This window comes from Salvia hispanica, chromosome 3 (assembly GCF_023119035.1).
Source record: "Salvia hispanica cultivar TCC Black 2014 chromosome 3, UniMelb_Shisp_WGS_1.0, whole genome shotgun sequence".
Taxonomy (NCBI): Eukaryota; Viridiplantae; Streptophyta; class Magnoliopsida; order Lamiales; family Lamiaceae; genus Salvia; species Salvia hispanica.
In genome coordinates, this window is record NC_062967.1 from 1,072,413 (window position 1) to 1,089,900 (window position 17,488).

Below are 17,488 nucleotides of genomic sequence, written 5' to 3' on the forward strand. Positions count from 1 at the left end.
GCTTAGCTGGAACATGTGGGAGTACCATCTCATATGAATAAGTAGGAAAACAGACTGAACCAAACTGCATACAAGACGGTAATTGTTTTCTCAATATTTGATAAAAACCTTATCTTTAATTTTAAGAAAATATTTTTCATGCTATCAATCAAGCCCTAATAGTACAAAATATATCACAAAGTTTTACCCTACCTAGTCCTTATTTGATTCAATTAGTTATAGATTATAATATCCAAATTTCATCATGGACATATACATCCAATGAAAAAATATCAACCATAAGAGACCCAATATTACAAAATCAAAACATATCATTGCTAACAATTGCTCTAGAATTCCTCCATTCACAACCAATAATCTTATTTTTCCATTTTGGATTGTTCCACGAACATTAGTCTCAATTTTTCTTTTAAATAAGAGTGAATCTCACTTTGCATTAACGATACTCCAACCATGTTTTCTCTACATCTCTCGTATTTTACCATTTTTGCAATAAAAACGTGTCTCGTTCAACTACCGAGACGATGGAATATAAGTAATGTAAGTAATTAACTTGAGCTTATTGAACTAATATACTGATATTTTCCCTCATATTCTTAGTCTGCAGATGCGGGCATCGACGGACCCGGACATGTTTGAGCTGCGGCATTCCACCTTCTTCCACGTAGACGCATTTCAAACTCAGATATCGAAAAGCCAGGACTTCGAGGCTAGGGAACCCGTTGCACGAGACATGCATTGTCTCACCCCTGTAACAATCATACTGCATCTTGAGGAAGCATAGCTTCGGCAGCTTACCCAGCTCAGCCATTGGATCATAACGTAGCCGGGTTTCCGACAATGTTAGGTGAGAGAGATTCGGAGGGAACGTGCTCGCAGCCGGACATTTTCGCATCTTTCCTCTTATAGTAAGTATGGTGACATTTTCTAACTGAGGCAGAGCTAATCCCATTTGATCAGCTCCATCACACCTCTCTAAGTGAAGAATGACAAGATTCTTCAACTTCTCTAATGAAGCTCTCATCTTCATCAACTCTAACGACTCCATCCTTCCAACGCAATGTATGCCTAATTCGCGAAGAAGGCCGCATGACAAGATTCTTCAACATCTCTAATGAAGCTCTCATCTTCATCAACTCTAACGACTCCATCCTTCCAACGCAATGTATGCCTAGTTTGCGAAGAAGGCCGCCATTCGCAAGAGCTGATGCACACCTCATCCAGTCCTTGTGTTTTATGTGTTTCAAACACTCGATGCTTCTCCACGTGTTTACCCTCGTCTGCCATGACGATCACTCGGAGAATAGTCTTGGTGTGGCCTACTTCACTAATGTCATACTCATACTAGTAGTCAGTAGTGGACAAGTGATGCACGATATCCGAATATATCCATCACCAGTCAAACAAATTCTAAAATATCTACCAATTCAAAAAAATAAATTTATATTTTGTGTAAATATCGATCGACATGGCGGCGGAGACTGCGATCTCAACGGCGGTGGAGCTTCTCGGCAGTCTCCTCATCCAGAAGGTGAAATCCCTGCGAAGCGTCGAGGGAAAGGTGCGGTCGCTGAAAGAAGAGCTGGAGTGGATGCAATCTTTCCTCAAAGACGCAAACAGAAAGCAAGCTGAAGACGAAGGAATCCGCAATTGGATAAGGAAGATCAGAGAAGTCGCTCAGGACGCCGAAGACGCCATCGAATTGTTCCTCATCAATGTCGAGAACGCCAAGAGCAGAGGCAGCTGCAGTAGCTTTCCGAAGCGCATGTACTACCTCGACCGAATCGGGGACGAAATCGACTCGATCCGCGCCAGGCTCGACGCAATCGACAAAATCCGCGAGAGGTATGGTATTACCGATCTCGGAGGGGCGTCGGAGCCGGCGCGGAGTCTGGAGATCGAATCGCGGCGGCGGTTGTCTCCTGCGCAAAATGACGAACAGGTGGTGGGCATTGAGGGCGATGTGAGGGAGGTGGTGCGGGAGGTGGTGCGGGATGAGGGGGAGGGAGGGTTTTGGGTTGGGGTTATTGAGGGGATGGGCGGGATTGGGAAATCGACGCTTGCGAGGGAAGTGTACAACCACCGCGACGTGGCGGGCGGCGCCGGATTTGAGTGCCGTGGCTGGGTTGTGGTGTCGAGTGAATTTAAGCCGCGGGAGACGATGAAGCAGCTGATTCTGGAGCTGCCTGGGTCGGACAGACGGAAGGTGCGGGAGGTGGAGGAATCGAGCGAGGACGAGCTGTACGTTCAGCGGAAGCTGCGGGAAATGCTCCGGGAGCAGCTGCAGGGGAAGGATTACTTGATTGTTCTTGATGATGTGTGGGAGAAGGAGCATTGGGAATACTTGAAGAGTGCTTTCCCCAATCAAAAAGGTATGCAGTTAGATTATTGATTGCTAGAAATGATCATGAAATTATGTGGTTTTTAAATATTGTTGTTATACATCCAGTAATATATAATGTTGGATGAATCAATGAATGGCAAATTGCCGGAAAAATCATGAAATTTGGTCGGTTCGTCCCGCATCTTTAAAAATCAGCTCGATAAACCATGGACTTGGTGATATGGTATACAATATGTGTATCGCTGGTTAGTTAAACAATGTTGTTTGTTTATATAGAATACATCGTCGTATTGTTCAAGTTGCGAAACGACCAAAATTTGACCAAACTTCATAGTTTTGCCAACAATTTTTTCCCGTTTAAGAATGTGGCCATGTGAGATATGCATAGTTACATTGATTATTACTAATTGCTAGAAATGAGAATGAAATTGCTCTGTTTTTTTGAAGTAGTTCTTGTACTGACAGATAATCGTAGCAGATTGCTGCTTACAACTCGAAACAAGGTTATTGGGAAGTACTGCCAATATGTGCACAAGATGAAGGCTTTGGACTTGGAGAAGAGCTGGGAATTATTACTGAAAAGGGCATTCATTGGAAGCAAAAATAAAGAATGTATGAAGGAATTAGACAGCATAGGGGCACAAATCTTGGAAAAATGCCATGGTCTACCCTTAGCTATTAGTGTTGTAGGAGGCTTACTCATGCAAACACAAACCAAGAATGGATGGGAGCAAGTTTATAACCAGTTAAACTCTTATTTAGGAACATATGAAAGTAATGTATCAGCAATTTTGGAGTTGAGTTATCAGAATCTGTCTCCACAGTTGAAATCATGCTTCTTGTGCCTTGCGTTTTTCAAGGAAGACTCGACTATTCGGGCGAAAAGGCTGTTGAATGTATGGGTCGGGCAAGGCTTGATCCAGCAAGAAGGAAGCAGAACAGTTGATGAGATAGCAAGAGGCTACTTAAACGAGCTGATAAATCGAAACATGGTTCAGGTCGAGGATGTAGTAATCGGAGATCGAGTACGAAACTGTCGCCTCCACGATCTGATTCGCGAGGTTTGTTTAGAAAAGCTAAGGAGGAAATAGGTTTGGAGATTGTGAAGGGGCAGGACGTGATCTCCTGCTCGTATAAGCCTCGTCACCGTGTTGTCTATGGGAAGAATCTCAACACTTCCTCGCCGAGTCATAATAAGTATCTTCGCTCTCTTTTCGTACTCAATGTCAATAGTGATGGCAATGCTTACATGACTACTCCATCTCATTACTGGAAGAGCTTCAAACTCCTTAAAATGCTGGACCTCGATGGTTTCGCGTTTCAAAAGCTGCCTCGCTCGGTTCAGTTGCTGACTGGATTGAAGTGTTTGAGGATTCACAAGTCTCACAATATCTTCCGTGACGTCTTGGAGCTCCCAACTTGGCTGGAGAACCTTAAAAACCTCGAGATCCTCTGTGTGGAGGATCAGTACGTGAAGTTCCCGAAGGATGCACTGAGAATGGAAAAACTGCGCCACTTCCACGTGCACAGCGTGTATGGAAGAGCCATGAAGGTAGAGAACTGGAAGAGTATTGAGAGTCTGAAACTGATCCGGCTCGAGGATTGGCTCGGATGCAGCTCGGGACTAACGGGCCGTTGTCATGTTCGGAAACTAGGCATACATATGATTGAAACAGAAAAACAAAATGAGCTAAGGAGATCATTAGAACAGATGGAGAATCTTGTGGAACTACACCTAGAATTCAATCCGACATCGTTGATGAGTCCGAAAATCATCCCCCGCCTCACCGGTCTGACTAAGCTTAAACTGGATGGTGGGATGCTCGAATGCTCTTCCGCGAGTGAGTTCCCTCCGAATCTTTCTCGCCTCACGTTGGAGTACGTGAGGCTGGTTGAAGATCCGATGCCGGAGTTGGGGAAGCTTCCGAAGCTGCAGTACTTAAAGTTATATAGACGGCGTATTTCTAACGAGGAGTGGAGGATGAGAGTGTTGCGCGAGGGGTTCCCCTGCCTGGAAGCGCTCTCGCTCGAAAACTTGAATCGACTGAGAGGTATCGACGTGGAAGAAGGTGGAATGCCGCGCCTTAGACAACTCCGGATCAGTAAATGTCCCAATCTGGAGATTGAGAATCTTCCCCAGCACATCAAATGTGCTGTAGCAACAGCCTGAGTACAAGTGCTTAGATTTAGCTCTTGGATCTTTGCAAGGTTTGATATATCTAAAATGTGTATGTTTAGTAGTGGAAGGTTTACCAATTTATGGTATTAAAACATGAATACTAAGCTATTTTGGACTGGAAGAGAGTACTTGGAATTTGGAATGATATACATAATCATCAAATATCAACTGATTGAAAGGGTAGTTTATTTAGTTTAAATGGACTATTATGGCCTCAACTCTCAACCCAAACTCCTATTCATGGGACCTTATTCTTTACCAAAGAAACAAAATTCATAAGACCACAATGCATAACCTGTTTGATTAACTATTTTCAACTCTCACTCTTTAATTTTTGTTCATTTTTATTTTATTTTATATATTTAATTCATACACTCCCTCCGTCCTAACTTAATTGTCACACTTCATTTTTACCATAAATGGTAAGTAGGTTCCACTTTCGACTAACTCACTTCACTCACATTTTATTATAAAACCAATATAAAAAAGTGATTCCCACATTCCATTAACTTTTCCAACCAACTTTTCTTTACATTTCTTAAAACTCGTGTCCACTCCAAGAGTGACAATTCAGTTAGGACGGAGAAAGTATTTTTTGTTTAATTGAAAAACAAAATTAATATTACAATTAAATTCATACTGTAATAAAAATTAAATATATAATTTATTTAACATATATAATTAACACTGTAAAAAAATGGAAAAGGACATTTTTAAACAATTTTTTAAAATCCAAATCCGTAAAAAATGAAATATTTTGAGGAAGTGTCAAATTCAGGCCCAATAAGAGAAGCGTCATATCCTTGCAAATTAGCAAAACGCGATTTCTCATGATCGAAATTCGAAACACGAAGCGATTTCGCACAGTTTGACAAGTTCACCTCCGCTATGAACCGAGCACCTCCGCCGCCGCATACCTCCGCCACTTTCCATCCGCCCCATCATCCAAATCCACCGCCGTCCGTCACCACTGCTCTCTCCGACCTCAAATCTCTTCTTCACCTCTCCTCCACCGCCCTCCATTCTCTCCCACCTCCAATCGCCGACGCCTCCACCGCCGCCAATACCTTCGTCCCCTGCCCTTTCAACCCTAACCACCGTCTCCCTCCTTCAATCCTCTTCTCTCACTACCTCAATTGCCCTTCCCCTCTCTCTCTACCTCACAATTTCCACTATCCCCTCACCCTCAGCTCCTCTTCCTCATCCACCGCCGCCGCCTTACCCACCATCCCAGCCGATTCGTCCGATCTCACCGTCTCTCTCGACAGCTACATCGCCTATAATGCCCCCGCCAACAGTTTTTTTTACCACAATTGCCCCGGCCCTGTCACCCCCGCTGCTCCACCGCCTCCATCCCTCAATTTGCCTAGGGTTTTATACACCGAGTGCGCCGATTTCAATGACAAATCTCCAGCGGTAGCTGCCTCGCTTGATTTTATTAGGTTTCTGCCGTCTGAGATTTGGGCAATTCGAAATGAAATTGAATCGTGGGGCGGTGGTTTCCCCTCAGCGTACTCATCACGAATTTTGCGTGCGATACTTAGGTTTAGAGACTGTAAATTGTTGCATTTGTATGATTGGATCATTGCGAATTCGCCTAGATATGTTATGATTATTGATTGTGCCTTGAGAGATCATGTGGCTGTGTTGGTTAAGCTTTCTCTGAAGGTGATTGTTACAGAGGCTCTTGAGCTGGCAGGATTTATGTATAGCGATGGAGAGATGAAGGGGATTGAGAGAGCTCTGAGTGGGAATCAGAGTTTTGAATGCCCGGTTTTAGTAAGAGTGATGGCGTGGCTTGCATTGCAGTTGAGTGTATTGTACGGTGAAGTTAATGGGAAGTATTTTGCTGTTGAGTTGTTGAAAGAATGCGTGCGGAACTCTGCATCGGATGCATCGCTGTTTCCTTTGGAGGGAAAGGATGATGAACCTAGCGAGGAGGGAAATGATGGCGGATGTGTAGGAAAGGAGGTACAAAATGCTGGATCAATTGATGAAACAGTTGGAAGCAGTGTGATTTTCGTTTCTCAAGTGGCTGCCGCTGTGGCAGCATTATATGAACGCACTTTCATTGAAGATAAGATCAAAGCATTGCGTAATGATAGGCCAGCCTCTACGTACCAACGGTATATTTTGGTATTTTGGTTGTTTCTGCTTTAAGTTTGTATCCTGTCTTGCTTTAAATCTTTTTTAGTATATATAGATTGATTTTGTGTTCTACTGTGCTTGTTCATTTTGTTAAACTGGAGAAGAAAATCATCGTGGAAAGCTATAGGTCGAACTACAGAAAGTGAACTTTAGAATATTAGCTCTGGAGTTAAAGAATCATGAAGTAATTAGTGATATGCTTGATGATTAGCTTCATGATTTCACCTTGATTTTTCTGTAATTTCTTGGTCTTTATCTCAAGCTCGAGGTTGAGGCTCCTTTCTGTTGGTAATTTTCTTGCAGTAATGTGGAACATGCTCATGTGTCCATGATAGCTGATGAGGAACGACAGAAACGTCCAGATTATAGACCCGTAATCGAATATGATGGTTTTCTGCGGCATAGGTCAAACAATCAGGTAAATTCTTCATAACAGACCCGATTTCTATCTTCGAGCTATCATTTCTCTGGAATGCCTTGTCACTTTTAAGCGCATATAGTTAATGTCTTTTGAATATCTACAGCTTTGCTTTAAAATAGTCCCGTTTAAATCGCTTCTTTGAAATAATGGTTCAGCTAGGATGAATGAGTTGGTCCATATCCTGTTTGACTTTAGGTTGTTCAAAAGTTTATAGTTCATTTACTACACTGGCAAATTTTGCCTTTGAAAGTTGAAACTGCCCCATACAGAGGAACTGGCATTTCATTATTTAGAGGATAAGTTGTAATGATATAAGTGTAATAGCATTTCTTTGTGTTGATTCTTTTTCCTGATATAATATTTATTTTTGTGATCATGTAGGATGCCAACAGAGTAAAGACAAAAGAGGAATTATTAGCTGAGGAAAGAGACTACAAAAGGCGGCGAATGTCATATCGTGGCAAGAAACTTAAGCGTAATGCTGTGGAGGTAAGAACTTTTGTTTTTCTTTTGAAACCTTGTATGCCATCTATGTTTAAATTGGTTGGAAATCGTCATATTTAATTTATCTTTTCTCCTTGTAATGTCTTGAAGGTAACGAGGGGTATTATTGAAGAATATATGGAGGAATTCAGGCTATCTGAAGGGATCAGTAGCTTGTCAAATGCTGTGGATGAGAATGAAGCTTTGGGTTCTGAAAATATGGATGGACATGCAAGAGCAGCTGATTATTTTGCATTAATGGGAAACTCTGAAGTTCCTGAAGATGATAGGGGCCAATCAGTTGAAAACAGGGAAGATGTACACTCTCGTCATTATGCAAGAGATTTCAAGGATGACAACCAGCAGAGAAGACAGGATTCAAGTTGGGATGATAGGTGTCAATTTCACAATAGAAGCAATAAGGGTAATTGGTATGACAGAGATGAGTCTGCAACACGTGATGGAAGACGAATTGACAGTCACTCAAGAGTGCTGAAGAATGGTGGAGAAAAGTCAGACTTTGCTGAAGATGATTTGCGAAGATCACACCAAAGACGAAGTGAGTCACATGACAAAAAGTATTATAAAAGCACTAGAGATGAGCATGAGCAGGAAACTCATAAAAGAAGAAGACATGAACATGACAGAAGTAGTCGTAAGAGAGAGAGAACCAAAGACTATTTGGAGTATGAAGATCGAGATAGAAGCAAAAGAGACAGGGCTTCTGGAGAGAGATATGAAGACGAGAGAGGACATGCGGATAGAAAGAAAAGCAAATCAAACCGGAGTAGTGGCTCTCGGCATGAGTTTGATGACAGATATGATCCTTCAGTCTCTCATGATATGTAAGAGGAAAAGATCACTGATCAACGGACTTGCTTACTGGTTATTGGCATGCACCTCTGTAAGGATATGTGATATCCACATGCGAACTATCTTACCTAAACATGGGACAAGTGTTATCAAAGTTTGGGTAAGTTTCCCTAACATCAGATTTTCTAAATTCTTCTAATTGTGGGTTGATAGTAAGTCTGGTTCTTGCTTTTGTTTGATCACCAAATTTGGCAGCAAGCAGCATGCTGGTGTTTCGAATTTATCCATCACCTGTATCCTCCTCTGTATCCTTGACAATTCCTCATTCTGTTGGTTTTATAGCTGTGTTTTCCTCTCTGTTTACACAGTATACTTTTTCATTATTAAACTTGTCTGTTGATGCTATTTTAACTGACTCGTTTGAGCATCAAGTTTTTGGCGCCAAAAAACTATGAGATTGACCAGGTAATAAGCCAATTCAGTTTGTTGTGTTACTTCTATTTGTTACTTGTAAATATTTCTCTTCACACTGACCTATACATTTCACGGACTATGCTCGATCACGTCTTAGTTGTCCAAAATTGACAGTTAGTCCATCCAGATAAACACTACCTGTTGGCTTTAGTTCCACCATGTTGTGAATTCTTGAAGTGCCTAATTTTTGTGCTCCAAATTTTAAATTCAGTGCGTGGGATAGCATGCAATTTAGGATTCGATATTATCGTCTGAAGTTATACTATTTCTTAGTATACCAAGACTAGAAACTGCTGAATTTACTTGTTCACATACCTATCTACTCCCTATTCTTCTTTTAAGCCTTGTAATTCTTCTGTTGAGATTGTGATATTTAGATTTCGTCTATGGAATGTTGTGTTTTCTTCTTCTGCTGCTACTTCTATATCTCTGCTCATGATTTACACTCTTCTTGCCAGCATGGAAGTTCGATAAAGTTGAACGGAGTCGATTTTTATGAAGATTTTCACCTCAGGTGATGTTTACTCCTACTATTCAAGGCTAGGCTAAATAGGTTGTAAACTGTTGTTTACTAAGATGGATTAGAAATAATAAAATACTATTCTACATCCCATGATTAGTTCTACTATTGAGACAAACTTGTTTTATTCATATCCTACTGAGAATTGCAGAAATTTTTGTTATTAAGATAAACACTAACTGTGGATAGCTCAAATTTCTCTTACCAGTTTGCGGTGTTAGTAGTTGAGTGATATATGGGTCAGGTGGTTGGTGAGAGGGATAGAGATTATTAATTTCAGGCCCAACATGATTAATAAAATATCCAGCCCAATATTCATACTGGGCTGCAAAATGTTAGCCACAATTACTTTCTGAAGATGATCATCAGCCCATATATTTAATGTACTCATATAATTACATAAAAGTTTATATTTAATCACTATTATCATTATTTGTGTATGACACAGAATCATATTGTCATGGTATGTTTTGATTTGGAATATTGGCTCTCTTATGGTTGATTTTATCAAGTATTAACTCTTTCTAATTATGGTTTCATTTTCTGGTTTGACATATACGTCCATGATGCAAATTAGGATTTTGTAATCTAAATTCAGGTTGATTATAATTTTCCAATAAATATAGCATGAAACTCATAGGCCCATTCAAGCATGTTCACATTGAAATTTAGGCCCAATAAGATAAAATATGATCATTACCAAATCGAAATTTTGAACACACAGCGATTTCACACTAGTTTCATTTCTCAGTCACCTCCGCCGCCAGCCACAGCCACTTTAAACTGGCATGACCGGCATGGATTTCCCAATAGAACAGGCAATAGAAACATCTTATTACCATGTTCATTATTATTTCATTAGTGAATTAATTGTTTTTTTAATAGACTAAATATAGAACAGGTGAATGTCAGCATAGCTGTTGCAAGGATCGAACAGGTCAATGTCAACCATCCATCACTAGAATAAATAATAATGAACATTGTAATCAGATGTTTCTAATTACCTTGGAATAATATCTGAGTATTAAACTACAAATATGGTCCAGCAAGCTACCTATTAGATTAGTACTGTACAATTTTTAGTCATCCGTGACGGAGTCAGCTCGACGGCCCAACTGCTATACATTTATTTTAAAAAGTTCTAATATAATTTAACTTATTGCTATTTTGATAAAAAGTAATTCTATTTTTTATTTTATTCTCTTTTCATCTCTCTTACTTTATTCACCATCTATTTAACACACTTTTCTTAAACTCTGTATCGAAAAAAATATCTCAATTAATAAAGAACGAAGGGAGTAATAGATATAAATGATAAAATATACCAAAAAAATTGAAGATAACAGCCAATTAAATCACAAAATTTGGTCAAAATGAAATATCAAATCAGTTTTTCTCAATTGACCCATCTTTATTTAATTCGATATTTTTTATATACTCAAAAGAACATTATTTCATTAAAACAAAAAAAATAAGTATTTAATAAAAATAAATAAAAAATACTTATATTAATGATATGTTGTTTTAAGCATCATTAATTCACGTCGTTTCGTAAATGAAACTGTGATTTACTGTAATATTTTTCTTCTGAATCTTATGGCACTAGCCATAGTTTGACAAACATTTAATTTAAATGGTTATTATTGAAAAATATGAAGTTTTATAGGATACATTACACTAGTATTAAATTATTACTAAATAATTTATAAAAAATCAAACATGTAACGGGTGTATAGGTATAAACAAAATCAAGTTGTTACCACTGCATTGACTTTTGACAATTAATGTGCTTGCTGCTGCACACTTTCGGAGAAACTAAATCCAAGCGATAGGCATAATCTCATATATTCGATCGATATGGCAGAATCGGCAGTCTCATCGGCGGTGGAGCTGCTGGGCAACCTGCTGATCGATGAGGTGAAATCCCTGCGAGGAGTCAAGGGAAAGGTGCGGCTGCTCAAAGATGAGTTGAAATCGATGCAATCTTTTCTAAAAGACGCAGACAGAAAGCAAGCTAAAGACGAAAGAGTGCGCAACTGGGTAAGGGAGCTCAGAGAAATTGCTTTTGATGCTGAAGATACCATCGAATTGTTCGCCGTCAATATTGAGAACACCACCAACACTGGTTTTCTCAAAAGCTTCACCGGCTTTCCAAAGCGTTTTTACCACGTCGACAGAATCGGAGGCAAGATCAAGTCCATCCGAGATAGGCTTGAGGCGATTGACAAAAGCCGCGAGAGGTACGGGATACAGATTGCAGAAGAGGCGGAGAAGGAGATGTCGCAAGTCGAATTGCGTCGGCAGTTGTGTCCTTGGCAGAAAGACGAGCACCTGGTGGGCATGCAAGATGCTGTGGAGAAGGTGCTGCGAGAGGCGGTTTTGGATGAGGAGAAGAGAGGGCTTTTGGTTGTGGAAATACAAGGCATGGGCGGGATCGGGAAATCCACACTTGCGCGGGAGATATACAACCACCCCGACGTCGTTGATGGTCCATTCGATCGGCGTGGATGGGTTGTGGTGTCGAGTGAATTCACGCCGCAAGAGAAGATCAAGCAGCTAATCTACCAGGTGTCCTCGGAGGAGAAGAAAAGTCAACTGCTTGAAGAAATCCAGAAATTGGAGCAGTCGACGAAGGACAAGCTATTTCAGCTACAAGAGCTTCGAAAAATGCTTCATACAGAATTGAAGGGAAAAACATATGTCATAGTTCTGGATGATGTGTGGGAGCAGGATCACTGGGAATATTTCGAAAGTGCTTTCCCTCAAGGTACCTTTTCTCTGTTTTTAAGTTTAGTTTTGAAGTTCAAGATTTGTCAACAAGATTCTTAAATATATACTTCTCCGTATTAAAAAAAATTAGAAACATTTGAAATAACACAAATTTAATGCATAATTAGTTAAAAAAGATGAAAAAAAGAGTAAAATAAAAGATAGGAAGTGAAAAAGTAGTGAAATAGAGTTACTAGATTGCGGGATCATGTCTATGTCATAAAATAGAAAGATTCTAAAATTTTTATTGTTAAGAAACAAGATCCCATTTTTGTAAGATTTTATAGGTAGAGTTTGTTAAATTTTAAAGTCTATGTTTAATAATTATATACTTTGAAAAATTAATTAATGGCTAACATTTTATTAAGTTTTCTTGTTCAAGGTGTAACTTTGCAACATTTACACAAATATTCTTGAAGCTGCATATTTTTAGCGTGAACTTCAATCTAAGTTGAAATTATCATAAGATACTCCCTCCGTATGATTAAATGTCTTATATATGACCGCCACGAATTTTAAGTAATTGTTTAACTTAATAAATTAAAGTGAGTAGAAAAAATTAGTGAAATATGGAGTTACTTTTATATATTGATTTTATAATAAAATATGAGTGGAATAAGTTATTGGCGAATAAACGAAAAATGAAAAATATAAGACATTTAATGCAAATGAGGGAGTATAATTCTAGCGCGGTAAAAAGTATGAGTATATAAATACTTTTCCTTTACTTGAAAAGAGACAAAGACTTAAAACTAAAAAAAGGTCATATTTGCATTTAAACTTAGATTATCATATACTTATATGTAATAGACAGAGAAATAAAGATCAAATAAATTTTACTCCACGTCCCCAAGTTATTCGAACCACTCCACATATAGAAATCCATGAGTTTTATTCTAAAATTAATTGGTGATAAAAGAAGAGATTCATGAGACACCTATAAGTCTTAGTGATTTCAGTTCTCTATGAACACCAATGTAGGATAGTTATATTTGTACGCAGAGGTGGAACTATGGTGGGGCCAGGAGGGCCCTTGGGCCCTTACCCATTAGCGTAATACCTATATATATTATATGTATGCAGTTTTAAACATGATATAAGCTAGAGTAGTTGGTCCGAATTTCAGCCTCATGACCGGGAGGTTGTGTGGTTGATTCCCTCCTGCGCCATTTTTATTATTTAGGAATTTGTTCTTTCTATTATGGGTTCATTTTTGTTTTTATAAATTCATATTCTATTAGATTTGTAATACTAGTATTATTGTTTTAGGAATTTGTTCTTTCTATTATGGATTCATTTTTGTTATTAAATTCATATTTTATTAGACTTATAATATTAGTAAAATTGTTTTTAAAGCTATGCTTGCAGTTCATTTGCTTTATTTTTTCTTTTCTAATTAGTACCTTTTTGTTGATTTTTTCGCATTCATTTATATTTCATGGATTTGCTATGCTTGCCGTTCATATGCTTTAACTTTTCTTTTCTAATTAGTACCTTCCTGTTGATTTTGTCACATTCATTTATATTTCATGGATTTTCTCACGTCAGAAACTTCCATTAATGTTTTTTACAAGTAATTTTGTATAAATCATTTTATCAAAAGAATGATTTTTATAGTTTAAGAATAAAAAATAGTTCTTCTATTGCATAAATATTTTAAAATATTATATGATTAGTAAAATCAAATTTAATGTGATGCCCTTTATTATAAAATATTTGGAATAGAAAATAACACTTTGATGTAATAAATATATGTTATTATTAGTAAAATTGGTGCTATACTCTAAAACTTTTAATCACTAATTACTTTTCTCGTCCTTCATTTTTCACGCATGGCTTTTTATATTGCTCACATTCGAGTTATTTTCGTGTCGTTTGTATTGAACACACTCAATAAACTTTTAGTGGTAGTTTGGGCCCCCACCATTAAATTTCTGGCTCCGCCACTATTTGTACGTATATTTAGTTCCAATTGTCAATACCCTTCCTTAAACCATTCAAGGTGAATCTTAGGGGTTGGACTTTTTTTTAATCCTAGTTCCTGTCCTTTCAGATAAAACAAGTAGATTAATTCTTACAACCCGCAACAAGATTATTATTGCAAAGCTTGATCAATATGTGCTTCAGAAGAGTCTTCTAGACCCCGAGAAAAGTTGGGAATTATTCTTGAAGAAGGCATTCATTAAGAACACCAATGGCACATGTCCAGAAGAATTAGAGAGTATAGGCAGACAAATCTTAAAAAAATGTGGTGGTTTGCCATTAGCAATTAGTGTGGTTGGAGGCTTACTTGTGGATACACAAGACAAGAGTGGATGGCAACAAGTTCTCAGTCATATAGACTCTTATTCCAATATCCCCGAAAACAACGTACCAAATATTTTGAATATTTTGGAGTTGAGTTACCAGAATTTGTCCCTCCAATTGAAATCATGCTTCTTATGTCTAGCCGTTTTCAAGGAAGACTCTATTATTCCTGTGAAATGGCTAGCAAGCATATGGAATGCACATGGCTTGATGCAAGAGAAAGGAGACAGAATTATTGAGGATATTGGAAGAGATTATTTAAATGAGTTGATTAATCGAAGTATGCTTCAAATTCATGATCTAACCATTGATGGTCAAGTCAAAAGTTTTCGTCTGCATGATCTTATTCGTGATGTATGCATAAGCAAAGCAAAGGAGGAAATGGGTGTGAAGATTGTAAAGGGAGAGGAGGATGATAGAGGGTGTTCATCTGAATCCTTGTATAAACCTCGTCATCATGTTATCTGCAGCAAATCTTTTGTAAGTTTCTCTTCGAATCAGAATAAGTATCTTCGCTCCGTTTTCCACTTTAATTTAAGGTATTTTAGCATAGAGATTTCATCTCGTTACTGGAAGAACTTTCAACTCCTTAAGATACTCTATCTTGATGGTTTTTGGTTTAAGAAATTTCCCAACTCTTTTTGGTGCTTGGTCGGATTGAAGTACTTGAGAATAAATACACATCGGCATGGGATTCATTTGAAACTCCCAAGTTGGCTTAGTGACTTTAAAAAACTCGAGTTTCTTTACGTGGAATTTGTGGAGTTTCCAGATGTTGATCTGAGAATGGAAAGCTTGCGTGACTTCGGCACAAGTAAAATATTGGGCAGGGCCATGACAGTCTCGAAGTGGAAAAGTATAGAGAGTTTGAAGGGTATCAGGCTAAAGGATTTGGTGGAGATGAGCTCGGGACTAATGCCTAATTCTCAACTTCGTAAGTTGAAGATAGATGTAGATGATGATGATGGTGATCTGGTAACCAGGGGAAGAGCGTCCCTACAAAAGATGACGAATCTTGTGGTACTACACCTTCACTTAAATGATCTGCTCTATGGGCCATATGCATTGCTAGAATTAGTTCCTGATCTCGAGAATCTCACATCACTTAAACTTAAAGCGGATTTTCTCCCTTTCACATGTCCAGCTGCGACTGGGTTCCCTCCCAATCTCTCTCATCTAACATTGGCCAACGTATCATATCTTTCGATGAAAGAGTTGGGTAAGCTACCAAAGCTACAGTATCTCACCTTAAAGAATTCTTGTGTTACTAGGATGAAGATATTGCATGACGGGTTCCCCTGCCTCAAGGCCTTCTCCGTCAAAAGAATATATGGTTTGACAGATATTGACATAGAAGAAGGTGGAATGCCATGCCTCGAACAACTTCATATCCTTGGTTGCCCAAGTCTGAATACTGGGAATCTGCCCAAACACGCTATCATATCAGTAGCATAACCTTAAGGTGTTGACACTACTTAATTAATTAGGTTTATTACTCCTTCGTATACGTATGTCTATAAACTTGGCCTCATTTCAGGTTTTGATAGAGAAACAAAGTGGAGCTGGAGCGATGAGTTCGACAAGAAGAAGACACCACGCGACTCAAGGCCAAGACTATGGGTTCATGTCGTCTTATGTTTTATTATATACTCCTATTTTTATAGTGGTGAATTCATATCTAATGCTTTCTATTTTAGGGATTGAGATGGATCTTTGTGTGTAATCCATTAGGCCATCATGTTGATTGCTATTTTTCTGTAACTGGTTTGTTAGGATTTCTATTAAAAAGAATCAACAGAAAAAAAAAATGCTAATCATTAGCATTTTTTTTTGTTGATTCTTTTTACTGATAACATTATTTATTTCTATATACTAGCAAAGTAAAGATAAAAGAGGATTTATTAGCTGAAAAAAGGGACCACAAAAGGCGGCCAATGTCATACTGTGGCAAGAACTGAATCGTAATGCTGTGGAGGTAAGAACTTTTTTGTTTTCTTTTGAAACCTTTGTATGTCATCAATGTTTAAATTACTGAAACAACTCTGTGATTTTTCTATTCACTCTCGACCTATATGTTCCACGGACTCCTTTGTCCACAATCACTAGACCTTTATAAAAGCAGTTACTAACATGATCATTACATGCACTTCGCATATAAATTTATCTCTGCAACTATATATATACTATAGCTTTTGTAGGGACGCTCTTCCCCTTCTCACCGGATCATCATCGACATAATCTATGTGAAACTTAGAAAAAACGATTCAATTTTAAGTGATGTAAGACTCATGATTGAGAATTAATTTTGACAATGTATCTAGTTCTAAGTTTCACAAGATTGGTCATCTTTTGCAGGGACGCTCTTCCCCTTCTCACCGGATCATCATCGACATAATCTACATTTATGCGCAGTTCACGACGATGATAATTGCACATTAGGCCTGAACTCACTTCTAGAAAATTATCCAATAGCCTGATACCCTTCAAATTCTCAATACTTTTCTAGCTCTTTACTTTCCTGGCTCTGACCAATACACGATCGTGCTGAGCCTTCCATTTTCAGTGCAACACTTGAGAACTTTATACTTGAGTTTCTTTACGTGGAATGTGTAGCGTTCTCAGGTGTTGCACTAAAAATGGAAAGCTTGCATGACTTCGGCACATATTGTGTATACGGCGCAGCCAGCCATGAATGTTGAGAAGTGGAATAGTATATAGAGTTTAAAGCTAAAATAATATAAAAAGAGAAATTAAAGATTGGCATAAGTAGGAGAGAATCTAAGATATAAAAAATTGCATTGATTTTTACCATAGATCTAAAAAAAATCAACTATAATAGGACAACTGAAAATCGAATACAGCTCAGAACTCGCAACAAAATAACTCTATGAAAGAGGATAAGTATGATGAAGTTACTTTATTAGCACTTCAGTTTTGGTTCAAAATTATTCATTGATATGAAATGATAGCTGAGCCCACAATATTCATATTGGGCCTCAAAACGTTAGCTATAATAAATTTTTATAAAGT

At 38.2% G+C, this 17,488-nt stretch overlaps 2 protein-coding genes and 1 pseudogene across 4 annotated transcripts; all 3 read left to right on the top strand.

Annotated features, from left to right (window-relative positions):
* The first annotated feature begins 1,429 nt into the window (after positions 1-1,429).
* On the top strand, positions 1,430-4,668 carry LOC125214560 (annotated as a pseudogene).
* Positions 4,669-5,385: 717 nt separating this feature from the next.
* LOC125214947 (U11/U12 small nuclear ribonucleoprotein 48 kDa protein) lies at positions 5,386-9,802 on the top strand. 2 transcript variants are annotated; one of them, XM_048116201.1, is made up of 6 exons: positions 5,386-6,649; positions 6,975-7,089; positions 7,474-7,581; positions 7,687-8,548; positions 8,644-8,853; positions 9,321-9,802. In XM_048116201.1, exons 1-4 carry the CDS (start codon positions 5,412-5,414, stop codon positions 8,422-8,424), a joined length of 2,199 nt encoding a protein of 732 aa, XP_047972158.1. In that variant the 5' UTR covers positions 5,386-5,411; the 3' UTR covers positions 8,425-8,548; positions 8,644-8,853; positions 9,321-9,802. The 2 variants fall into 2 exon arrangements, with proteins under 2 accessions (XP_047972158.1, XP_047972159.1); XM_048116202.1 differs by lacking the exon at positions 8,644-8,853.
* A 1,412-nt stretch (positions 9,803-11,214) lies between these two features.
* LOC125211439 (putative disease resistance protein At1g50180) lies at positions 11,215-16,219 on the top strand. Of its 2 annotated transcripts, none has more exons than XM_048111233.1 (3): positions 11,215-12,149; positions 14,205-15,920; positions 15,996-16,219. In XM_048111233.1, the coding sequence occupies exons 1-2, from the start codon at positions 11,240-11,242 to the stop codon at positions 15,911-15,913; spliced, it is 2,619 nt and encodes an 872-aa protein (XP_047967190.1). In that variant the 5' UTR covers positions 11,215-11,239; the 3' UTR covers positions 15,914-15,920; positions 15,996-16,219. The 2 variants fall into 2 exon arrangements, with proteins under 2 accessions (XP_047967190.1, XP_047967191.1); XM_048111234.1 differs by lacking the exon at positions 15,996-16,219 and having other exon boundaries at positions 14,205-15,478; positions 15,730-15,889.
* The last annotated feature ends 1,269 nt before the right edge of the window (positions 16,220-17,488 follow it).

Excerpts from the sequence above, each read along its gene's own strand:
- LOC125214947 (XM_048116201.1), top strand. The coding sequence starts at position 5,412 with ATGAACCGAGCACCTCCGCCGCCGCATACCTCCGCCACTTTCCATCCG. Across the intron at positions 7,090-7,473 it reads GGCATAGGTCAAACAATCAG|GATGCCAACAGAGTAAAGAC; the intron begins GTAAATTCTTCA and ends GTGATCATGTAG. Across the intron at positions 7,582-7,686 it reads TTAAGCGTAATGCTGTGGAG|GTAACGAGGGGTATTATTGA; the intron begins GTAAGAACTTTT and ends AATGTCTTGAAG.
- LOC125211439 (XM_048111233.1), top strand. The coding sequence starts at position 11,240 with ATGGCAGAATCGGCAGTCTCATCGGCGGTGGAGCTGCTGGGCAACCTG. Across the intron at positions 12,150-14,204 it reads CGAAAGTGCTTTCCCTCAAG|ATAAAACAAGTAGATTAATT; the intron begins GTACCTTTTCTC and ends CTGTCCTTTCAG.